The sequence below is a fragment of the Alexandromys fortis genome, unplaced genomic scaffold (genome assembly GCF_014885135.2).
Source record: "Alexandromys fortis isolate MF-2015 unplaced genomic scaffold, M_Fortis_MF-2015_v1.1 scaffold_51, whole genome shotgun sequence".
Lineage (NCBI taxonomy): Eukaryota > Metazoa > Chordata > Mammalia > Rodentia > Cricetidae > Alexandromys > Alexandromys fortis.
The window spans coordinates 4154968-4177554 of NW_026067925.1; the positions used below are offsets into that span (position 1 = coordinate 4154968).

The 22587-nt window shown below is 42.2% G+C and overlaps 1 protein-coding gene across 2 annotated transcripts in view; it reads right to left on the minus strand.

The window, feature by feature from the left end:
- Pld5 (phospholipase D family member 5) overlaps positions 1-22587 on the minus strand; it is a 286884-nt gene that overhangs the window by 145327 nt on the left and 118970 nt on the right. Inside the window, exon 2 of one of the 2 annotated variants that reach the window (XM_050142885.1) lies at positions 14314-14450. In XM_050142885.1, coding sequence (XP_049998842.1) covers positions 14314-14450 — 137 coding nt within the window. Of the gene's footprint in view, positions 1-14306; positions 14451-22587 lie in introns of both variants that reach the window. The other variant, XM_050142886.1, reaches the window with a different exon arrangement.

Here is a 22587-nt window from a genome sequence, read left to right on the forward strand (position 1 = left end):
GAACCTGTGGAATCCTTCTGCACTACTGTGGTTTGATGGATCAAGACCCCCCCGCCAAAAGTCGCCTTGAATACCCCTCAAAAAATTACTTTACACAATAAACAGCAGGAAGCTGTTTGGAGAGAAGTACATACATATTTCCAAATACTGTTTATAAATGTTTGTTTACATTTAAAAAGAGATATGTTACAGAGATTTGCATTGGTATGGATCTTGGTTTATTGATACAAATTTTAGGTCAATTTTATTATATGCATATTTCTGGTCTTGATTGAGGTATTGTATTTGTGCAGCTCATTTAAAAATGTAATGTATAATTAAGAAATATAGGTTAATAGATAATCATCTATAATAGACAAGCTTGTACTCATGTTAGATTTTCTAGATGTACAGAGATTATTTCAGATGGATAGTTATTCTTCAAACATCTCAAAGACTAACAGAATATGGCATTTAAAATGTTTTAAGATCTTAGGACTTTTTATCACAGTGAAACACATCAGCTGCTGGCAGCACCAATCTACTTCAAGATGAAGATGGGTATTGAAGCGGCTCCTTATGGAGTTTGCTAGCCATTTGGGCAAGACACTGCTCTTGCCTGGACTGCTTGATGCTATGCTGTATGAAATGGACATGCAGGACCCTCAGAGAAATGACTACTGAACTTGCCTAATGGTAAGACAATCCTTTGGGGATCTTGCTTCATGAAAGAGTATGCCAGACATTCTGCAGGATACAGAAGAAAGTGACTGACAAACTGCCAATATAGGCGGGACTGTTTTTGAAATTTCCTGATTGGTGGAAAAGACTGCTGGATACTATGGACCTGTAGGCTGAAGATGGATGCCCCAATGGTACAGAAGAACTTTGGGTGACTGTACAGGCAGCAAGAAGTCTCTGTCAATTCTAGAGTTTTGGAAGTTGCTTACAATGCATTTCCTGTTTACTTGGGTAATATTATATCCTTCTGGAATCTTTGATGGAGTCAAAGAATAGATAGCTATAGTTTTCCTTAGATATGGTAAAAGATAAAGTAGATATAAATGTTGTAACTATAATTCTTGCTTGATACCTGTTTTGTTATATGTAATTTTACCATGTTAAAGATAAAGCCTTCCTTTTTATTTAAACAGCAAAAGGGAGGTGATGTGGGATTCCCCTCTGTATGCTGTGAATACCATTGGTTAATGAAGAAATTGGCTTGGTTTGATAGGATAGAACAGAACTAGGCAGGGAAAACTAAACTGAATGCTGGAAGAAAGAAGGGGAAAGTCAGAGAGAGGTCATATAGCCCCCCCCCCCCCCCCAGAGACAGATTCTGGTCAGAATCTTGCCGGTAAGCCACAGCCACGTGGTAATACACAGATTACTAGAAATAGGTTAAGATGTAAGAGTTAGCCAATAAGAAGTTAGAGCTAATGGACTAAGCAGTGATTTAATTGATACAGTTTCTGTGTGGTTATTTCAGTTCTGGGCGGCAGAGACGAACAAGGGGCCTCCTACAACAGAAAGACAACTGAAGGATGATCACACACACACACACACATACACACACACACACACACACACACACACACACACACACACACCCTTACTTTAATCTTACTTTCTCAGAAATTATGGGGCCAGGCCTTGCTAGATAGCCACCCTTGCTATACAGCTAACATTTTTCATAATGCCTGGAGCCTGAGGTCTTTGTCATTTGGAGTAACAAGAATGACAGAGATATGTCCAGGCAGGACCTCTCAGGAGGTGTGCCTTTTCCTTGAAATCCTGAAGCTCTCAAAAATTATTTAGAACACTGAGATCAGGCTATATTCTGCTTTAAGTCATTTCATATTGTATAAAATAGTGGGTTTTCAGGCTGTGCCTTGCCCTGGGCGACTCTATTTGCAGCATTTAGCTCCATCTGAGTACAAATCTAGACAGAATGACTGTATCACGGGAAGCACACAAATAATGCCATCTGTTCTGCACATCCACAAGGCAATGACTGATAACTTATTACTAAAAGTAAGAAGAGTGCTATCCTATTAGTTGGTCAAAGTGAATCTGTGCCATATAAGCATAATGGTATATTAAAATCACATTTAAAAACCAGGCCTGAGGGCTTACAAAGCACACTAGATGAAGGAATATGTGTAACACCCTCACCTGGATTCCATGAAGAAGATGACAATCACTGTGATAGTGGCAGCCATCACTGGTCTGCCATCTGATCACCCAGTGTGCACATAAAGAACCCAGGAATACTCCATCTGCTCTGAAGTCTTCACCTTGGCCCTCCTCTTTGCCTCTATGGCTGCCATGGTCCTGTAGCTCTCCTAGACAGCTCAGTTCAACCCTCAGGCTTGGCTTGGCATCTCAGTAGTGCCTCCAGCAGACTTCCAGGAGAATTTCTCGTCTAATTCCCACAGAGACTTGCTTTGTTCCTGTACTAGTCTCCTCCGCCTCTCAAGAAATCTCTCTCTCTCTCTGTCTCTCTCTCTCTTTCTCTCTCTCTGATCTTGAACTCTGCTTTAGCTCCTTGCAGTCATTCTGTAACCTATGCATGTGTATATATAAACACAGGGAGATTTACTATTGTGGTATATTTTACCCTTTTGGCTTCTGTGGAGGAGGCACCACCCAGATTCCAAATATAACACACATGGAGGCTTATTCTTATTTATGAATGCCTGGCCATAGCTTGGCTTGTTTCTAGCCAGTGTGTCATATCCTACTTAAATTATCCCCTACTACCTTTTGCTTCTGGGCTTTTATCTTTCTTACTTCTGTATGTCTTATTGTTCTTCTTTCTCCATGGTTGGCTGGGTGGCTGGGTGGCTGAGTGGCTGGGTGACTGGTCCCTAGTTTCCTTCCATTGTTCTCTCTTATGCCTCTTTCTCTCTTTATACTCCCTGCCTGCTAGCCCTGCCTATCCTTGCTTCTGTCTTGCTATTGGCTGTTCATCTCTTTATTAGGACCATCAGGTGTTTAAGACAGGCAAAGAGTCATAGCTTTACAGTTAATCAAATGCAGCATAAACAAAAGTAACACACCTTAAAATAATATTTCCCAACAATTTACTATATGATGTTGCCTGTGTGGTCAGAGAGATAATAAGATTGGGATGAAAGAACATGTGTTTGCTCCAGCCAGCTATCAAGGGAAGTCTGGACTACTTGGCGATTGCAGCCAACAAACCCACTGAGTGGCTGACGTGGGCAAAGATACAAGCATGGCTGTGTGTGTTTCTTACCTAGTATATCCACAGTGGAGAGCTGTTTCAAAGTCATGCCAAGAGCCAAGAACTCAAGATCAAGTCTTACTGTTTCATTGGTTGATGTGGGAGTGATTTCTTATTAATAAAGAAACTGCCTAGGACCCTTGATAGGCCAACCCATAGGTGGGTGGGGTAAACATAAGAGAATGCTGGGAGAAAGAAGCTGAGTGAGGAGTCACCATGGTTCTCCCACTCCAGACAGACGCAGGTTAAGATCCTCCCTGGTAAGCCACCTTGTGGGCTACACAGAATATTAGAAATGGGTTAGAACAATATGTAAGAGCTAGCTAATAAGAAACTGGAACTTATGGGCCAGGCAGTGTTTAAAAAAATACAGTTTCCGTGTAATTATTTCGGGGCATAACCTAGCCATACGGGCAGCCGGGTGCCGGGGACGCAGCCCTGCCGCTCCTAATTCAACAATTGGTATGCAGCACTCCTGATTAGAAATTAAATCACACACTTTGTCCATCTTCTACTTGTTCAAAACCATCCTGCCGTTGGGGCTCAGAAAAAAAGATACCACAAAGAATGGCATGCTGACAAGGCAGCCTTAGAAGCTGCTTCACCGTCAAGGTCCCACCCTCTGGCTTTTCTCTCCCAGCCACCGTGCACAGGGAGAATTCATGCACAGAATCCATTTGACCACTAGCGAAGACTATTGAAAACAAGACAGGACTGTAACTGCATCTGCACATGTCCATCTCTGTGCCTCTGCAAATCCCATAGAATCACATTCCTTTCTGTCTCCCCTACCCATCCTGTCTCCCTAATGATCATCAACTGTCTCTCTAAGATTGCCCCGCACCTGGCCCCATTTCCTTCTCTCCTGTGAAGATGAAGTTTAAGCCCGCAACCCTCTTGCTTCCTGGTGTCTCATACATGCTGTGACTCCCTGTTTCTCCACGTCAGTACATTTGTTATAGCTTTTCCTCCTATGAATCTGCATACTCTGAGTTTTTTTCTAAGGAAGCCAGGAGAGTGTAAAAAGACTTTCAGGGTTCTGGGAGTCAAACCATGCTGCTATTTTAAAACAAATGAGAAGCAGCATTATAGTCCTGGTTACTCTTTCACTGGGTAGGAATGTATGCTGATACAGGGCTCCTAGGCACCAGGCCTGGGTTCCCAGCTAGGCAACAGTTCTATTTGTGTGTGGATACACCACATGGCTTCTCCTAGCCCAATCAAAGCATGAAAAGACACATGTGGAAAGTGCTTGTCTAGCAGGTGTGAAGTCCTAGGTTCGGTTCTTAGTACTGAGAAGGGGAGAGAAATGTAAACTGTTCCGACTTCCTGGAAATGTTGCAGCAAAGCTACATGCTTCAAATTGAAGATGGGGCAAGAATATTATGATTACGACAGGTGATATAGCTCAGTGGAAACTTGCCTAGAATGCAGAAGGCCCTGGGTTCAAATCCCAGCACTAGGCAGAGGAATGGGAAACAAGCAAGCAAAATTCTCTAACTCACATATTGATAATTTTTAACGTTTTATAATCGACATTAAGACATTTTGTAGAGATCAGAGCATTTGAAGTGTTTATTTTTATAAGGTGAATTTCTTTATCCCCAGATGTTTATTTTGGGGGAGAACACTTTCATCCACATTCATGTCTTTGTTAGGGGGTTGGGGCCTGGCTCCCTGGAGAGTACATGCATGTATAAATAAATAAATTAAAATTAATGAAGAATAAAGATATAATTGGACAAAACAGTTACTGATAACTAACGAGAGAGGAATCCATTAGGAGGAGGTTTGAGGTGTTCACTAGCAAGCAACATGATTTTCCAAAGAACACAGCCTTTTCTCAACTATCTCGCCAGAACCAGTTCACTCCCTGGCAGGCAGGAAGCAAAGAAAAGAGTAAGGCAGGAAGGGTCAGGGGTCTCAATATCCCCTCCAAAGGCATGCCCCCAATGACCAACTTCCTTCTCCTAGGCTCAAACTCTTAACGCTTCTACCATCTCCTGGTAGTACCATGGGCTGGAGAACAATCCTGAAAGGCATGGATCTTTAAGGAACATGCAAGGTCCAAACAATAGCAGAAGCTAGATAATACCTTGTGAGATTCTTGGTTGCTAAACAGAATTGTTTGGGAGTTTCATGGATGCGTCCTATGAGTGCCTAATCAGTGAGATTTTTACATGGCACACACTTCAGGTGTCTTAAATATACTATCCCAGTTAACCCTAACTGCAACCCTACACAATAAGGGCTCTTCAACCCATCTACGAAGGGCCACACACAGCCTCAGAGAGGAAAGTGACTCGATCAAAATGAAGCCAATACTCAGACAGAGCCAAGACTCAGTGTTTACCTAATTTCACAGTCCCTTGAGGCTCCTCTCACCAAGTCCCCATCCACTCAGCCAGGGGTTCCCACGCTTTAGCCTCCAATAGTAAAGTCTATTTCACTAATGAAGGTTTCCAAGTCAAACTCATAAGATTTCTGACTCTTTAAGCTTTGGTCAATTCCAGAAAGGGGCATTTGCACAGACCTGCATGATTCTAAAATAGCCATCTACGAATATGTTTGAGAAATAACTTGTTGGTCCATCCATCATGGCCATATCAACATGTTCCCATGAAAGGCAAATAGAATTGTATCCACATTCTTCTAAATTTTTTTCTAAGAGAGTTATTTGATGTGTGTAGGTGTTTTACCTATAAGTATGTTGGTGCCCCAAAGTGTGTACCTGTCACCAACAGGAGTCAGGAGAAGGGACTGGATTTCCTGCCACTCGAATTATGTAGGGTTATGAGTCACCAGGTGGGTGCTGGGGACCAAATCTGAGTTCCCTGTAAGATCAACAAGTGCTCGTAACCACAGAGATACCTCTCCTGTGCTCCAAGTCCATATGTTTAACTGTTTAAGTGTCTCTCAGAGAGATTCAAAATGAAGCCCGGATTTCTAAGTCTAGTGTGCTTGGCTATAGACTGGGGACTATAGTCTAAATAGACTACAATGATCACAGTCTATCCCTCTTTCTTTGCCTTTTGCTCACCTTCTGCTCTCTAGGACAGAGCCCGTCACTTTCTGTTTTTAGAGCTGAGCTTGCATCTCAAATCTTTGTGGTGGCTCCCATTAAGAAGCAACTAGCGGTGTTTCAATCCCGTGGCCAGTTTGGCGGCTCCGTAGCATCACTGGCTCTTTCCCGTGAGCCCTTGGCAGTAGCCATTTGTCAGTTTAAAACTTTGACGAGGTGGTGGGTGATGAGTGCGTGTCTGAACTCATCCATCTGAGATATTATTAATGGTAGTGACTAACAATTCCTCCTTGTAGCTTCAGATTTGATACAGTCCCTCCACAACACACCTTCTTGACAGAGAAACCATTCCATCCATCAATTAAACTTTGAAAGATAACCCCAAAAGCTTAAAATTTTGAAGCTATGGTTAGGCATTTTGCAGACATGTTAATGAAACATGCCATCAACTCTCTTGAATTCTGGTGTTTTATTAACTTACAGAGTTTAGGGAGACGGGAATCTTGGTAGCTCTCCTTAGATGGATGCCTTTTTTTACAGACAGAAAAATCCAAGTAAGGAGAGTTTTCCTTAACTCATCCAGCAGAGATATGAGAGTTTTTCTCTCCCTGACACAGTTCCTCTTCCTTTTCATACCATCTTGTGTTTCTCTTTCTAGAGTCTAGTTTAGAACTGATTTGAGCACCCGTGTCTTCGTGGGTGCTATTAGAAGACAGATTATGCTGGTGTTGCCTTCCTTCATCCCCTTTGTCCTCAGCACTCTGGTCCTTCAAACACTCTGGCAATGTTGCAGTTGCTGGAAACTCAAATATCGATAAGATAAGCATTCCTAGCTCCTGTAAGCCTGCAGCCTAGAAGAGCAGGATGTTTAGAATGCAGTGATTTGGATGTGTTCTCTCAAGTGTTTGCAGTAGCAAAGAGTGTGTCCTCCTGGACACGGCAAGCATCTCTGGGATCAAACAAGGAATGCAAATTTGATGATAATGTTTACAAAAACAAATGTCACTTCTCCATTATTTGCCAAAGTTGTAAGAGGGACCAAAGGATTGATCAGATAAAGGGTGATTAAATTTACATATGAGAAAACTTGTCTAGTTTCATCATCTGTCAAGCAAATGCCAAAAGAAGTAAAGTGAGGGGATGGAAGAGGAAGAGGAGGAACAACTTCTGAAGGGAGACTGTTTTAATAGAATAAAATCTGTGCCATCTGAAAGTATAATAATTTCTCTTCTCTTCTCTCTCTCTCTCTCTCTCTCTCTCTGTCTCTCTCTGTGTGTGTATTTGCATGTGTATGCTTGTGGGTGTGCTTATAGAGGGCACAAGAAGACAATGGGGCCCCTTATTGCTTTTCACCTTAGTGTGTGTGTGTGTGTGTGTGTGTATTTGCATGCGTATGCTTGTGGGTGTGCTTATAGAGGGTACGAGAAGACAATGGGGTCCCTTATTGCTTTTCACCTTAGTGTGTGTGTGTGTGTGTGTGCAGTTTGAGACTCCAATTTAACCTGTGCTCTTTCTAGACCAGCTGGCTTGAGAGACCCTGGGATCCTCCTGCTTTCTGTTGCTGGGATTAGAGATGTGCACTCCTGCACTGACTTCTTTTTGGGTGCTGGGGATCTAAAGTCAGCTTGGGTGTGATTATCAACGCCTAAACCTGAAAGGAATTGCAGTAGCTACAAAACAATAGAATCAATCAGTAGTGTCACATTTCCAGTCTGGATCGACTCTGTCGACTGAATGTGTGTTAAGTTGACAAATCATCCCTTGATTTGACTTTCACTTACTGCAAGAGCCAAGCTCAATACTCATTTAAGATCATTTTGAGAGACACAAAGGCATTGATGTAAATGTTCTGGGAGTTCTAGAACATTCAACGCTCAATATTCCTAATGTGTTCAAACTGGGGAGGGAAGTCTCCCTCTTAGCCAGGCTTCTGTATTTTGTTTGGTTTAATAACAAGCAAAATAAATAACAACATGAAGAATGAGAACCATATTCAAGCCCCTTACATCCAACAGCTCAGTTAATGCTGGGCAGAGCTGACTGAAAGTGTCTGTCGTTCTTTTTGTCTGTTTTTCATCTCTTTCCCCTTCCCCCCTTCTTTCACAAATATTTTCTCTCTTCCTGAGGAAGTTTCTTGCTCTGTAGCTCAGGTTGTTCTTGAATTCATGGTCCTCTGCCTTAACCTCTTAAGTGCTGGAATTCCTCACATGCATGACCACACCTACCTAGTCCAGATGTCTAACAGGAATTTTCACGGATCTCAAGATACTTATTGTGCAGATGGAGTTGAGTTAAACTGCTGGGAATCAAAATCCTAACTGATACTGGTGTCTGCCAGTAGCAAGGGCATCTGGCAGAGGCAGTGCTAGGCAGTGTGGAAACCACGCAAGAAGCAAGGTACCCTGAAACACACATCTTAAAGTAAGGGTGTCTCCTAAGAGGCCCGTGAGATGGGGGATAGGCAGAGGGGCTACATATAGCCGAGAAAGTTATGGACAGACAGGTGCTGAGATCTGGTGTTTGGGGGCTCAGGAAGTCATGTGGAGTAACCACAGTAGAGGGTGGTCATTGGTAAAGATGGGAACATCCAGCAAGGGGGCTGATCAGGATGGCAGGGACATGTACCGAACATTGCGTGTAGGTTAGTAGAGAGATGCCCATGGGATTTTCAAGAAAAATGAACTTCCCAGAGAAACATTATCTTCTAAACCAATCCCTCAAATAAATCTTGGGCTTAAACGATGCAGTGAAAGGGATGGCAAGATTTCTGGTGTCTGGTGAAGGCACTTGACACCGAGGCAGGCAATCTGGGTTTGCGCCCTGGGACCCACACGGTGTGGGGAGAAAATTGACTCCTACAAGTTATCCTCTGACTTGCGCATGCATGCTTTGGACCTTTGCATACCATAGCAATGGCAATATTTTCTGTCAATGTTTCTGCTCCTTCTGGTTAAGTCTGGGAACTCCTTGGTATCTTACGAATGGCTGCACGTAACTACAATCCTTGCTGTCCGCCTCTGACAACTGTGCTTGGCATTAGTCATAATTATCAGGTATGATTCTGCTTATAAAGGTTCGGTGAACTTTTTGAGAAATGTACACCACATTCAAATAATCTTCTTGGAGAACCAACCCGGCAACAGGAAATGTCAGCATCATTAGCTGTATATTAAGTTTCATTAAAATCAAAACTATGAAATAATTAGCTTCTGCTGCTTCCCTGAGTGGCAATTATGGACCACCAGGAAGTGTCATGCTCACCCGGATTTCCTCTTTTAAAGCACCACATGTTAAAGATAAGGTACTATTTAAAAAAATAATTTTAGATTTCTTTTTAGCTGGGGCTATATAAACATCATTTTCTTAGTATAACTACTAATAACAATATCTCATACTTAGGAAATATGAATTTGATTGGGCTCAAAGGTGAGATAAAAATGTTAATATGCTAACATGTCTGCTCTGAACTGTGTTTGGAGGCTTCTCTTCGCCTTCAGTTAGAATTAAGCTCTTATCTTCTGCTTCTAATTATTGCTGAAAGTTATTTACTTAATGCCAGTGAGAAAAATTATAATCTTAAATTATTCAATTTCATTTTAGCAATTCCTCCGCAAATTTCTTTTCTTTGAAAGAACATAGAAGTCTCTCTGCCTGTGACCAACCCAAACACAGTTCTGAACGGTTCCTCTTGGCTTCCGCTGACTCTGTCTCTTAGGAATTAGCTCCTATAACCGCCACCTGAGGAGGTAAGCTAGGGTTGCACAAACCCCATTCCTTCCTGACATCTCCTGCCCCTGGCCCCAGGCTAAGGACGAAGGTTGTCTGTGGGGGAGGAACATATCAGGTACAGCGATGAAAACAACAATCAGGCACAGGACACTTTAATCATAGAACATTGGTCAGTTAAGTCTTCCTAAGACCCATGGGCCCTACTCTGTGGACCCATGCAAATGAAGTTAGGTGCAGCCATATTTTACAAGGAGCTCGTGGTGGTTTGAACAGGCATGTATTTGAAGGCTTGGCCCATAGGGAGTGGCGCTATGAGGAGGTGTGGCCTTGTTGGAGGAGGTGTGTCACTGTGGAAGTGGACTTTGAGGTCTTATATGCACAAGCTATGTGGCACAGGGTTGCTTCTGCAGCTTGCAGATCAAGGTGTAGTACTCTCAGCTCCTTCTTCAGCACCATGTCTGCCTGTACATTGCCATGAAGATAATGGACTAAACCTCGAAACAGTAAGCCAACCTCAATTAAATGTTTTCTTTTATTAGAGTTTCCATGTTCATGGTGTCTCTTCAGAGCAACAGCAACCCTAACTAAGATAGAGAAGCTTTTTATACCACTGAACAGCCAAGGCACCTATCTGTCTGGAATTCCTCTTTGAAAAAAATATGTCAAAGATTATCCTCTTAGGGAAACAGGGGATGTTATCATTAAAAGGCAAAACTGGTTGTTGCCAATCACTGTGCCCATCAAGAAGCAGAGATCAGAACTTTGTGTGGTTGTATGATAACTCGTTTTCACGACAGGCTCTAGTTGTATCTTCTACACTTTAGTTTCTGCTCTCATAATCCTCAGTTGTTACCCCACAGACAATTCCATTATGGAGATACAATAATTGGCTCAAGCCACACATATTATACCAATGAACCGCACTGTGCAGTAATGTGTACTTGGATCACCTGAAAATTATTGCCTATTAAAAGCTTAGCATTGCCAGGCGGTGGTGGTGCACGCCTTTAATCCCAGCACTCGGGAGGCAGAGGCAGGTGGATCTCTGTGAGTTCGAGGCCAGCCTGGTCTACAAGAGCTAGTTCCAGGACAGGCACCAAAAAATTACAGAGAAACCCTGTCTCGAAAATCCAAAAATAAATAAATAAATGCTTAGCGCTGAGTTTTGAAGTACTATATAAAATGGCAGGATTGGGGATGACAACATGTGGGTTACTCAGGGTTTTTTTAAATCCAGTCTGATATGTAGCAAAGGATCAAAAATGCCAATGTCACCAACAGAAGCTAAAGTTGCCACAAAACAGTTGGTCATGTATATGTAGGAAGTAGTAAAAATATGACTAATCAAACTTGGTTGCGATTCTGGACCGGGGATCTTGAAATGACAAAAAGGCAGTCAGGTGTCCTTATAAGAGGTATGCTCAAAAGAGAAGACGGCAGAGGGATGCAATCCCAACACAAGAACAAGCTGCCTTGGTAACGCAGCAAGATTCTGGCTTTGAACTTAAATAAAAGGTACGGGGAGGACAGTTTTTGAATAGTTTGTATTTTATATACCTCCATGGGAAAATGATGGGAGAGTGTAGATTATCTCCTGCTAGGACAGTCACACATCAGAAAGGTAACACGTGAGACAAATCAAGCAAAGCAGACAGAAAAGATCATGGCAAGATACATTAACAAAAGTGTAAGAGCTGGGACAGCTGACTGAGCAGTGTGATCCAGACCCAAGATCCATCACAGGATAGATGCGCTAGATACTGGGACAAGATGGATTGCAGGGAGACCTTTGGAAAAGAGCAAGGGAAGGAAAGAACTTGGGGAGAGGCTGTCAAAACACGGAGAAGAGAGCTGCCAGCTGCCAGGCTGGTTTCACCTTTCAGGAGGGAACAGACAGACAAATCAGGGCGTTTACTTTCCAAGTTACAGATCTCAGCAAAGGTTGCCCTGGGCACACGACACTGTTTCTGGTCACACTGCCAGGAGCAGAGAAGCCTACAGAGAAACTGGACCTCTGTGAGATGCAGCCATTGGAGAGTAGTGTCACTTCACTTGTCACATGAGTCACCACACAGTAAAGTCGGAAAAGAGGCAGAGAAGGGGTGAGGCGGTGAGAGCAGGAGCCTGAAGTAGAGAAGGTGAAGCGATGCGGGCTTGACGAAGCACCTACAAACCAGAGCATTTCCTCCTGCTGGGCTGCACCAGTCTCGGGAGCTCGGCGATGTACCTCTTTTGGAAGAGCCTGGGCATTTTTATTAGTGGCATCTGTGCCTGGAGGAAAACGAGCTAGAAGACACGGGATTCAAACACGCTGAGGACACAGATGCCCCCGAGGACTGGGGTAAAAATTGACAGCATGCTTCAAGGAGGCGAGCCACACTTGGTGCTGGAGCAAGCACGGAGGTGGACATTGTGGTTTAGCAGAAGTTTGGCCAAATTAAAACAGAAGAGCCTAGCCAGAGTGGCAGCGCCTGTGCTTAGAAGGCTCGGGCAGGAAAATCAGCAGGGCAAAGCCGACTGATGTTACATAAGATTCTTTCTAAAAAAAAAAAAAAAAAAAAAAAAAAACCAAAAACAAATAAGCCAATGAGCCCTTGAAAGGGACAGATAAGTACCGAGAAGTTTATGGGATGAAGACTGAATAGACAAAGAGATAGCAGCTATACCATTGTGAGATCACAACTCAACTCTGGCCATATCTTGTAGCAACTTGCCCAGGAAACCAACTCCCTGGACCACCAGGCCAGGCCTGTAGGAAGTGAGACTGTCAACTCCAAGGACAGTGCTGGCAGCTGAACAATAGTTTAGATGATTGCTGGCCCTGAGCAGCTAGGAATTAGGGAGTAACTACCAGCTTTCCTGACTCCCCCACCCCACCCCCGATTTCAGAGTAAGGGCCAACCAGAGCAAAGCAAGCTTTCTTCCTCTAACTACTCACAAATCATGCTGGCCACCCAATGCTGCCCCACATAGGCAGCCTCCCTTCTGAGAGACTCCAGCCTCCTTCCTCCCACTGCTATGCCTGCCTCAGAATCTCTGGAAAGCACAGTTGGTGGTACTGACTCCCTTGTGACAACAAGTTCTCACTATAATAAGCTTGGAGGGTACCCCGTGTTCCTATGAGGTGAGTATTCATAGATTTCCACAGAAGCAAGAACTAAAATCAGGCGAAAGACAGATTTAAGGCAAGTCGGAAGTGAGAGGTTAGTAAGGGACACGGAAAAGGGTTTTTGGAGTCTGTGGAACAAACGGAGAATGAATCAACAACATTTTTATATTGTTACTTTGCTATGGATTTAGACAACTCGATGAACCCATATAGACCTTGTAGGACAGGTTTTTGACATTTTTCCCATTTTTAAGGGAATTGAGACTAGAATCACCATAATAATCCATCTAAGGGATGAAGAATCCAAGGACAGATGTCCTTTTTGCACTGTGTCAGACATTCCCACTGTAATCCTCGCCACAGTCCATTGTGACTGACTCTCCAAAGGGCTTTAAAACTCCTCTAAGTCTCTCGGGCTTTCTCACAGCCGATGAGAGACTTAATTTTGACCCACGCAAACAGAACCCAGAGAGGACAGAATGCAGTTTAGATTCAGATCCTTATTATTTCAAAGTCCTGGTCATTCACTGCATTTTCCTCACTTGAAGTAGGGTACTTTGCTGACAGGTGGGGGCAAAAAAAATGAGGTTCATTGCCTCCAGCAGATATTCATCACCACATGAACAGAACACTGTATTTGAATATCTGCTGGGGGCAATGAATCTTGTGGGACCCATGACATATATGGATTACTGACATCTTAAGATATGCCCTGTGATATTAAATGGTTAATAAAGCTGTTGTAATGTCTAGATTAAAATGAATAAGCAAATAAGCAACTGTGTCCTAAGCCGCAGCCGACTGGGGGAGCTCCTGCTCTTTCTTACCTGTTAAAATGTACTCTGGGATGTATGTGTTAACTTCCACCCCATAAACAACTAGAAAGTGTTCTCTGTCCATCTGGGTATTGCATTTGCTAGGCTTCTTCAGGGAGTGGATCAAAACATCATACACACAAGTCTCCAGAAATGCAGGTTGTCAAATATTTTATTTGGTCAACCACCTCTCTGTATATACTAGGGCCAGGTTGTCAAGCGGATGAAATAATTAGTCTAGGTTACTGCCTGACCTAATAAAACGCAGGCATCTCTGAAGATGGAGGGAGGCTTCCACTAAGTCTCCCTGAAAACAGATCCCAGCAGACGTTTCTCTCGTCCTGTCCAGACCCCTCCCTGACTTTCTCACCCACCCCCTAAAAGAGAATTTTTGGTTGTTACCTCTTACCGACATTTATTTTGGCAATTTTTCTCTGAGAGTCCGTCCTCATCTTCTCCCATGATGTCCACAGCTGAGAATATCAGCGCGACCAGGACGGCAAAGCAGCAGACCAGAGCGAAGACCACAATGCACTTCTGCTGTGACTGGAAGCGAGAGGGGAAAGAGCCGTCAGCGGCTGCAAGCATGAAGCCACGCAAGTTAGGGCTGGCGGGCATAAAGCCACGCAAGCCCTGAGACTTTTCAAAACTCCACCGTGTGTCCTTCAGGGCAAGGTTGTTAATGCATGGTTGTTAGAAAGGGGTCGATCTCTGGGAGAAAACACCCGAGGTTTTTATGTTCATCCCACAACACAGTCTTCAACCTCTAGTAGATTATGTTATGGTATGCTAAACTACCCACAGTGGTACCCAGGCTTCAGAACCAGCTTGTCTTTCTTTACAACCCAAATACAGGCCAGAAACGATGTGCAAACGATGGCCTTGGCTACAAGACCCAGAAGCACAGATGCCAGCATCTTCTCCCATGATGTCCACAGCTGAGAATATCAGCGCGACCAGGACGGCAAAGCAGGACGGCTATGCGATGGACATAACTTTTCTTCTTCACTCGCTGCCATGAACAATGTCTTCACACTTGATTTTCAATGAGAAGCTGAAACCCTGACTGGCAAAGCCACTGGTTGTCCCCATCTTCAGGTCCAAGCATGTAATCGCAGGACTCCTATCTCTATGGCTAAAGGCGGTGGGGGGCAGTGACTGGGTGAGAGCTGTAAGCACATGGATGAATGGTTTTTGCCTGCTTCCTCTCTACAGGGGTCGGAATGGTTGTGCCCAACTCCGAAGTTCATGTTAAAATGTCACCCCATCCCATGCCCACCCCAATGATGGCTTTCTGGGTTAGAGTCTTTTAGAAGGCAGTTAGGTTGTGCGAGCAGAGCCATCTTTGTCGGAGAGGTGTCCTTAAAAGTCTTCGAGAGGATCATTGCCTCTGTACCATGTTAGGAGGCAGGATGCAGCAAGAAGACCCAGCCAGGAATGGTGCTGCCCTTTGTCTTTGTTTCATCTTTCTTAAGTGATTGTAAAATGGGGTAATGAATACATCTGCTTTTAAAGGTTGCAATGAAGACTCAAAGTAAGTGAAATGAGATATTTAATGTAGACTACCAGTGTCATAACTAGGTGACGTATTCAATTCAATACTGGTCACTGTTGAGACCCACCTCTGTGAGCCGCCCCAAATATTTTAGGGAAACAAGATGAATATATGAGTAAGCCAAAAGCATCAGAATGTTGTTTTTGGTCCATTCATATATTGATTATGGACAGGGACAGAGAAAGAATGGAAAACAACACAAGAAAGGACACTTCTTTACAAGAAAGGCTATTCTTCTCCTTTCTCTTTTTAGATATGGCCTTACTGCGTAGCTCTGACTGTCTGTAAGGCGCCATGTAGATCTGGCTAGCTTTGAACTCACAGAGACCCACCTACCTCTGATTCCCAAGAGCTGGGATTAAAGGAGTGTACAACTATATCATGCCTTTTTTCATTTCTTTTTTCATGGTTCCAGGGACTGAAGCCAGGACCTTGCACACACTAGGCAGGTGCCCTGTAACTGGGCAACATACCCAGCTCTTTTTGTATTTTTTATTTTGAAACAAGAGTTTCATTCAAGCCTGCCTTGAATTCTCTCTGTGGCCTGGGTAGGCCTTGAACTTGTCATCCTCCTGCCTCAGTCTCTGAAATAGCTAGGGTCACAGACCTATAAGCCTGGGTCACCAGGCCAGGCTCTAATTTTTGAGAAATCATTCTAGTCCAGTCTCAGAACTCAAAATCTTTAATAGACATTTCTAAACTTCAACATGTATTAAAACTACCTGGGCTCCCTGGCCATTTCTGATTCAGTTGGTCCAGGGTGGACCGTCAAGAATATCCATTTGTAGTAAATTCCCAAGAGATGCTGATATTGGTGGTCCCACAGGCTGCACTGAGCCCACAGGGATCATTTGTGCTGGAAGGAAGGGTGTGCTCCAGGGCTGCCACTGACACCTGACTCATGGACAGTAAAGACTGGACATAGTCTTTTGGTTAGACACACACCTATGGTCAGTTTTATGTATAAACCAGACACAGTAAGAGATCAATACCAACAGTTAGAAACATGACTGCTCTGGAATTCGGGACCATTATTAGGAAAATGACAGTTACTGGTGGTAGTTGTTTTGTTTCTAGGACCGAGTCTCACTGTGTTACCCAGTCTGGTCTCAAATTCACGATCCTTCTGCCTCAAGCCCTCAAGTGCTTAGATTATAGGAGTGTGCAACCATGTCTGAGGTTCAGGCTCTCTGTCTCTCCTCCTTCACTCCCTCTCTCTTCTCCCTTCTCTGTCTCTCACATGTACAATGTTTCACTACGATATTTCATAACTATAGCCATATAATATACTTTAACCAATCCTATTCACCACATCTCTATTCTTTTTTTTCTTTTTAATATCTGTTGTTTTTCATATTTATTTTCATTTATAATTTTTTTCACTTATTTTACATCCTGACCACAGCCTCCCCTGGTCCCTTTCCTCCTGTTCCCTCTCCCTATGTCCCCTCTTCTCCCTCCCCACTCTAATGCTTTCCAAGTCTTAGTTAGGGCTTCCATTAAGGTCTCTGATCACTTTGGAATTAACTGTTGTGCAGGATGACAAATACGGATTCAGCCTTCTATCTGAGGCTTTCCAGTTTTTGCAGGGCCATTTATTAAAGAGGCCAGTTTTTTTTTTTTTTTTTTTTTTTTTATCTATCACAAGTTCTTCGGCATCTACAAGAAGCATTGCTTGAATGTAGAGACCACAGTACCTGAACCACTGCTCTGATAACTGAGATAAGAGCTAAGCAATGGGGAGGTAGCACACACAGTGTAGACATGCTGGTTAACAGCTAAGCAATGGGGAGGTAGCAATCACAATGTGGACATGCTGGTTAACAGCTAAGCAATGGGGAGGTAGCAATCACAGTGTGGATACACTGAACCCAAGTATGACTCAAGTCTCATGCTGAACAGAGCAGGGCAGTGTGAGAGTTCCTCATAGTACTCTAGAGAGCATGAAAATGAAAACTAGAAAATTATTTCTGGAAGTTTATTTTTAATATTTTCTGACCACAGATGACTGAAGGTCATTGAAACTGCAGAAGGTGAATGATGAGTAAATGGGGGTGGGAGCCCAGGGAATCATCATTCCCACTAAATATTAGGGGATACGTGTTTGCCCTTGAACTTACTCAGCTTCAGTAATTCATTCTATCTTTTCTTCTTTTTCTTTAGTCCTTCCTCCCCCCCTCCCCCCTCCCCCTCCCCCCTCCTCTCCCCTCCCCTCCCCACCCTAAACAAGCTCTCAGGTAGCCCAGCCTGGCCTTGAATTAACTTTGTGACTGAAGGACTCTGTACTCCCTCTCTCTTACAGCATATGGAATTACAGACGTGCACCACCACACACCTCCCTAGTGACTATTTTTCAACCCCCCAAAAGGATCTTAGTAAATATACTCTAATGATTTAAATATTTGTCCTCATGATTTATTTTCTCTAAGGAGATTTAAAACATATTTAAAAAAGAATCTTGCCCTAGCCTTCAAATTTCATGGTAATATGCTTTGCTTGAATTGTCAGGAAATATTTGTAGTTAGTTATTTTTTGATAAAAATAAAACAAAACATAATAAAGAAGAAAAATCTCGGTGCCACTCAACAGTGGTTGCCATCATTGTCTGCTTTGGTTCTTTCTTCTCCAGCATCCATCTTTCCAACAATCTTACGATACTCTGCCATTCTATACATGAGTTTCATAGTGTAGGTTTGGCAATTGACCATATTTTAATGTTGTTAAATGTTCTTATAATAGATTTCAATTCTTACCTAATGTTCTGTTACAGGGGCATGCCTTTTCCTTCTCTACTCTAAAATCTAATGGCAAATTAGTACTATTTCTAATTTAATGCTAATTAATTTGTGGAGACAGAATTGTACTGTGCAGTCTAGATTGGCTTCACACGCATAATCCTCTGGCCTCAGACTCTGGTGGGCTGGGAGTCACTTCATATGTTTTCCCTAGAAGCTGTGCACAGAAACAAACAACGGAAGCTTTTAGAGGGTTCTAAAATAATGCAGAATTATCCATTCATTGAAAGTCTCAGGGGTGGGGAGCTAAACCTGGGCAATAAAATAAATCATTATCTAAGAATAAGCATGTAGACACTGGCATCTTGAAGACGTCATATCAGGTACCGACCGGGAGCTTGGCAAATGAGCCCTCGTGGATGCCAAATGCTTAAGCTACACCAATATTGATTTGTTTCTCTTTGTTCTTGTCCTGGTGAGGCAGTAAATGACAACCCTACCTAATTTGTTTGTTATTGGATGCTCTTTGATGAAATAACCCTTCACACTTCCATTAACATCTATTAGTTTAATTCTATGTTATTAAATTCTGTGAGAGCAGTTTAGTTAGTACTTTAATTTTAATTTATCAAAGGGAAAGCCAGACTCTGATTCTGATTTTAAAATGTGTTCTTGGAACAGTGTGCCCTCAGAAGATAATTTCTATCTCATCAGTGACAGACTTTGTTCAAATAATTGTGTAAAAGTCTCATGAGACCAAACTTTAGGTTATAAAGAGAATTTTTCATTTTAACTCCTGAACAGATCATTTCAGAAACTGGTATGAACCATATTTTATGTTTTTATTTTACTGAATCAAAGGGAATAAAGTTTTGAGGAAAACAAATAAATGTGCATACAATCCAAATTTCACTGATGGACTCAACACATGAAACAAAAATGAAATTTGAAATAAACCAATCAAGTACATCACTGATGTTTTTCTTTTCTTTTCTTTTCTTTTCTTTTCTTTTCTTTTCTTTTCTTTTCTTTTCTTTCTTTTCTTTCTTTCTTTCTTTCTCTCTCTCTCTCTCTTTCTTTCTTTCTTTCTTTCTTTCTTTCTTTCTTTCTTTCTTTCTTTCTTTCTTAAAGATTTCTGACTCTTCCCGGCCACCACCTCCCATTTCCCTCCCCCTCCCCCAATCAAGTCCCTCTCCCTCGTTAGCTCAAAGAGCAATCATCAGGTGATGTTTTTCTACAATGGAAACGGATTACTTCCTTGGTCAAGAAACACATCCAATCATGCTGACATTCAAAGATTTGAATGTGGTGTATTTACTACATGCGCTTTACCGCAAGTAAGACATAGATTTATAAGACATCTGACCAGAGATGTGGTATTGTGCTTGAGAATTAGAAATACTAGGTGTTTCTCACCACACTTCCATATTATTTAAAAAGCACTGAGGACTTTGCATCCATGAGCTTAAAGTAAAATTTAAACATTTATATTGTCTTTCATTTACTTACAAGTGCTTTTTTAATTTTGAGTTTACAATATAACAATCTCTCCCTTCCCTTTTCTCCCTCCAAACTTTCCAAACAACTTCTTCCCACTCTCCTCTAAATGCATGGCCTTGTCTTTCATTAGTTGTTGCACGCATGTATGTATGTCTATACACACATACATATGTTCCTAAATATAACCTGCTCGGTCTGTAGAGTGATACAAGTTTTTTCAAAAGCAAGATGACAAAAATTTTAAAACATGGTAAAGTCTTAAAAATACAACACATTTTATGTAATCTAACCCCTAATCTTGGCAAAGATAGAAAAATTTATTTTCCAAGGAGAGATGTACCAACAAAGATAAACATTTGTGTGATTCAACAGCCAAAGTGATCCAACAAGTTGGAAATAGTGTGGGTATTTAATTCCTGTCTCTAGGTCCAAATACTCCTGACCTGTTCTATAGATTCAAGTGTTTTCTTTTATGTGTTTCATTTTGGTGTCTTCATTTTCTACTTCACATCACATCACATCAAATCTTTTCTGATTGCTGTTAGTGTTAGGCAACAGATCCTCCATGTGCTCTATCAGTGTAGACACCGATGTTGAACGTTTGCCTCTCTGCTATGACATTACAGTGTCGTTGGGTCTGTGTGATATTCCTGTAACCCAGGACATATTGTACATTGAGATCTTAGTCATGTTCCCAGGAAAACGCATCACCTGGAAGATCCAGAGCCATCTCTTCTGGTGACTAACCGAGCCACAGGATAATGACTTCACTATAGGACCAAATCAGAACATCTGGACCACATACTGCACAGGGCTTTGGGGGAATCTTTACGATGGACATCACTTTACCCTCACATTCTTTAGAGTCCTCAGAATGGCACTCATATGCCCTGCTGCCTGTCCCTAAGGTATGCTAATTTTCTTCCAAAGCTTAACTAGCTGTATATAATGTAGGTCTCTACCTAACATGCCACAAACCAGAGGAACTCTGAATGAGCCCCAGAGAACATTAGAGCAAAGGGGAAGCAGGGATACTCCACCAATCCAAGCCGAAGAGAGAAAGCTGGGAGTTTAGAAAGACCACAGCTGCCAGAGTTGGCAGGAGGAAGAGCTCACGGAAGAACTTAGAGGAGCTTCAGAAAGTCTCACTGAGTTTTGGACTGAGGATGGATTAGCACACGTGTGTGTCAGTCACCTGCAGGAGATGGCACTTGAAAGGAACCAGTAGAACAATCTCTGACCTATGACAGGGACAAAGAGAGCTAGTATTCCTAATGCCCATATTGGGGGGGGTCCTATAATATTTGGCTACCAAGCTCCAGAACCCTCATCATAGAAGGAGAGAATCAGCTCCCATGAGCTGTCTCTCTGACATCCATATGCTCACCATGGCATGCACACCCACGCAATCACAAAAATAAATAAATTAAAAAAGAAGCAAGCTTCGAAACCTCAAACTATTGACAAGTAAGTACATGTAAGACTAAAACTCAAGGATATTGTTAAAGCACCCTGCTGTCCAGCACACAGCAAAATAAAGTTCAGTGCTTGGCATCCAGGATGAAATCATAAGACCTGCCCAAAACTGAGAGCACTCAGGAACTATCATGAGGACAATAATCAGTTGAGATCAACTCAGAAGTGATATATAGTACTGCATTATATGCAGGCACTGAACTTACTATTATAGATATACTCCATAAATTTAAAAAGATAATTATGAAAATATAAAAATAACACATCTGAATTCCAGACATAATAAATGCACTGAAGGGAATTAGTAGATTAACTACAACATAAAAAACAAATTAGTAATCTCTGTGAAAACATAGAGAATATAATAAAAAATCTTATTATCAGTATCTATCCATGAAGCCTACTGTGTATTTTTGGAGCCTTTGTAAATGAAGAACATGAAAAACTTCTAAAATGTAAGCACCAACATTGCGGAAGATTTAAGAGTAATCACATAATGATAAATAGATTAATCAAGAGGCCTAGTACTAGACATAAATGCAACTAATAGCAAACTTAAGTGCATAAAACAAAACTGAATCAAACAGAATTAGAAATTAAAAATTCTCAACTATACCATGATTTTTACAAAACCTTTTTCTCATTAATGAATAGGATTATGCAGTGAGAAATGAGCATGCATGCAGAAAATCTGAAGATGACTGGCAGCTGACTTCACTGACCTCAGACTTAGGGAGCATTCCAGCAAAGACTTAGCAGACATCAGCCTTCATTTGATCACACAGAGCATTCACCCCACAGACCATATTCTGATTTTTAAATAAGTTCCAGGGAAGCAACAGTGACTTCAGTAGTATAAACTGTCTCTTAGGGACTCACATAGTCTCTGACTACAATAAAGTCAAATGTAAAACAATAAAAGGGAGGTCTCTGACAAACCCTTAAACACTCGGAATTTAAAACTGATTTGCATAAACATAGATTAAAAAAAATAATTAAGAAAAGCATCAGAATTTTGAACCAATGAAAATAAAAGTATACTATGTCAAAACCACGTGAGAGTCTGTGCCAAAAGGCCTACAGGGAAGTTTGTAGCGTTAAATGCATAGGCTTTGATTTTCACATACACCTTAAAATATAAAAAGGAAAAGAGTTCGGTAACTCTCCAAGGCCAGCTGGCCTGGGTCTGAAAAAGCATGGGATAAAACCAGACTCGCTGAATATAGCGGACAATGAGGACTACTGAGAAGTCAAGAACAATGGCACTGGGTTTTGATCCTACTGCATGTACTGGCTTTGTGGGAGCCTAGGCAGTTTGGATGCTCACCTTACTAGACCTGGATGGAGGTGGGTGGTCCTTGGACTTCCCACAGGGCAGGGAACCCTGATTGCTCTTCGGGCTGATGAGGGAGGGGGA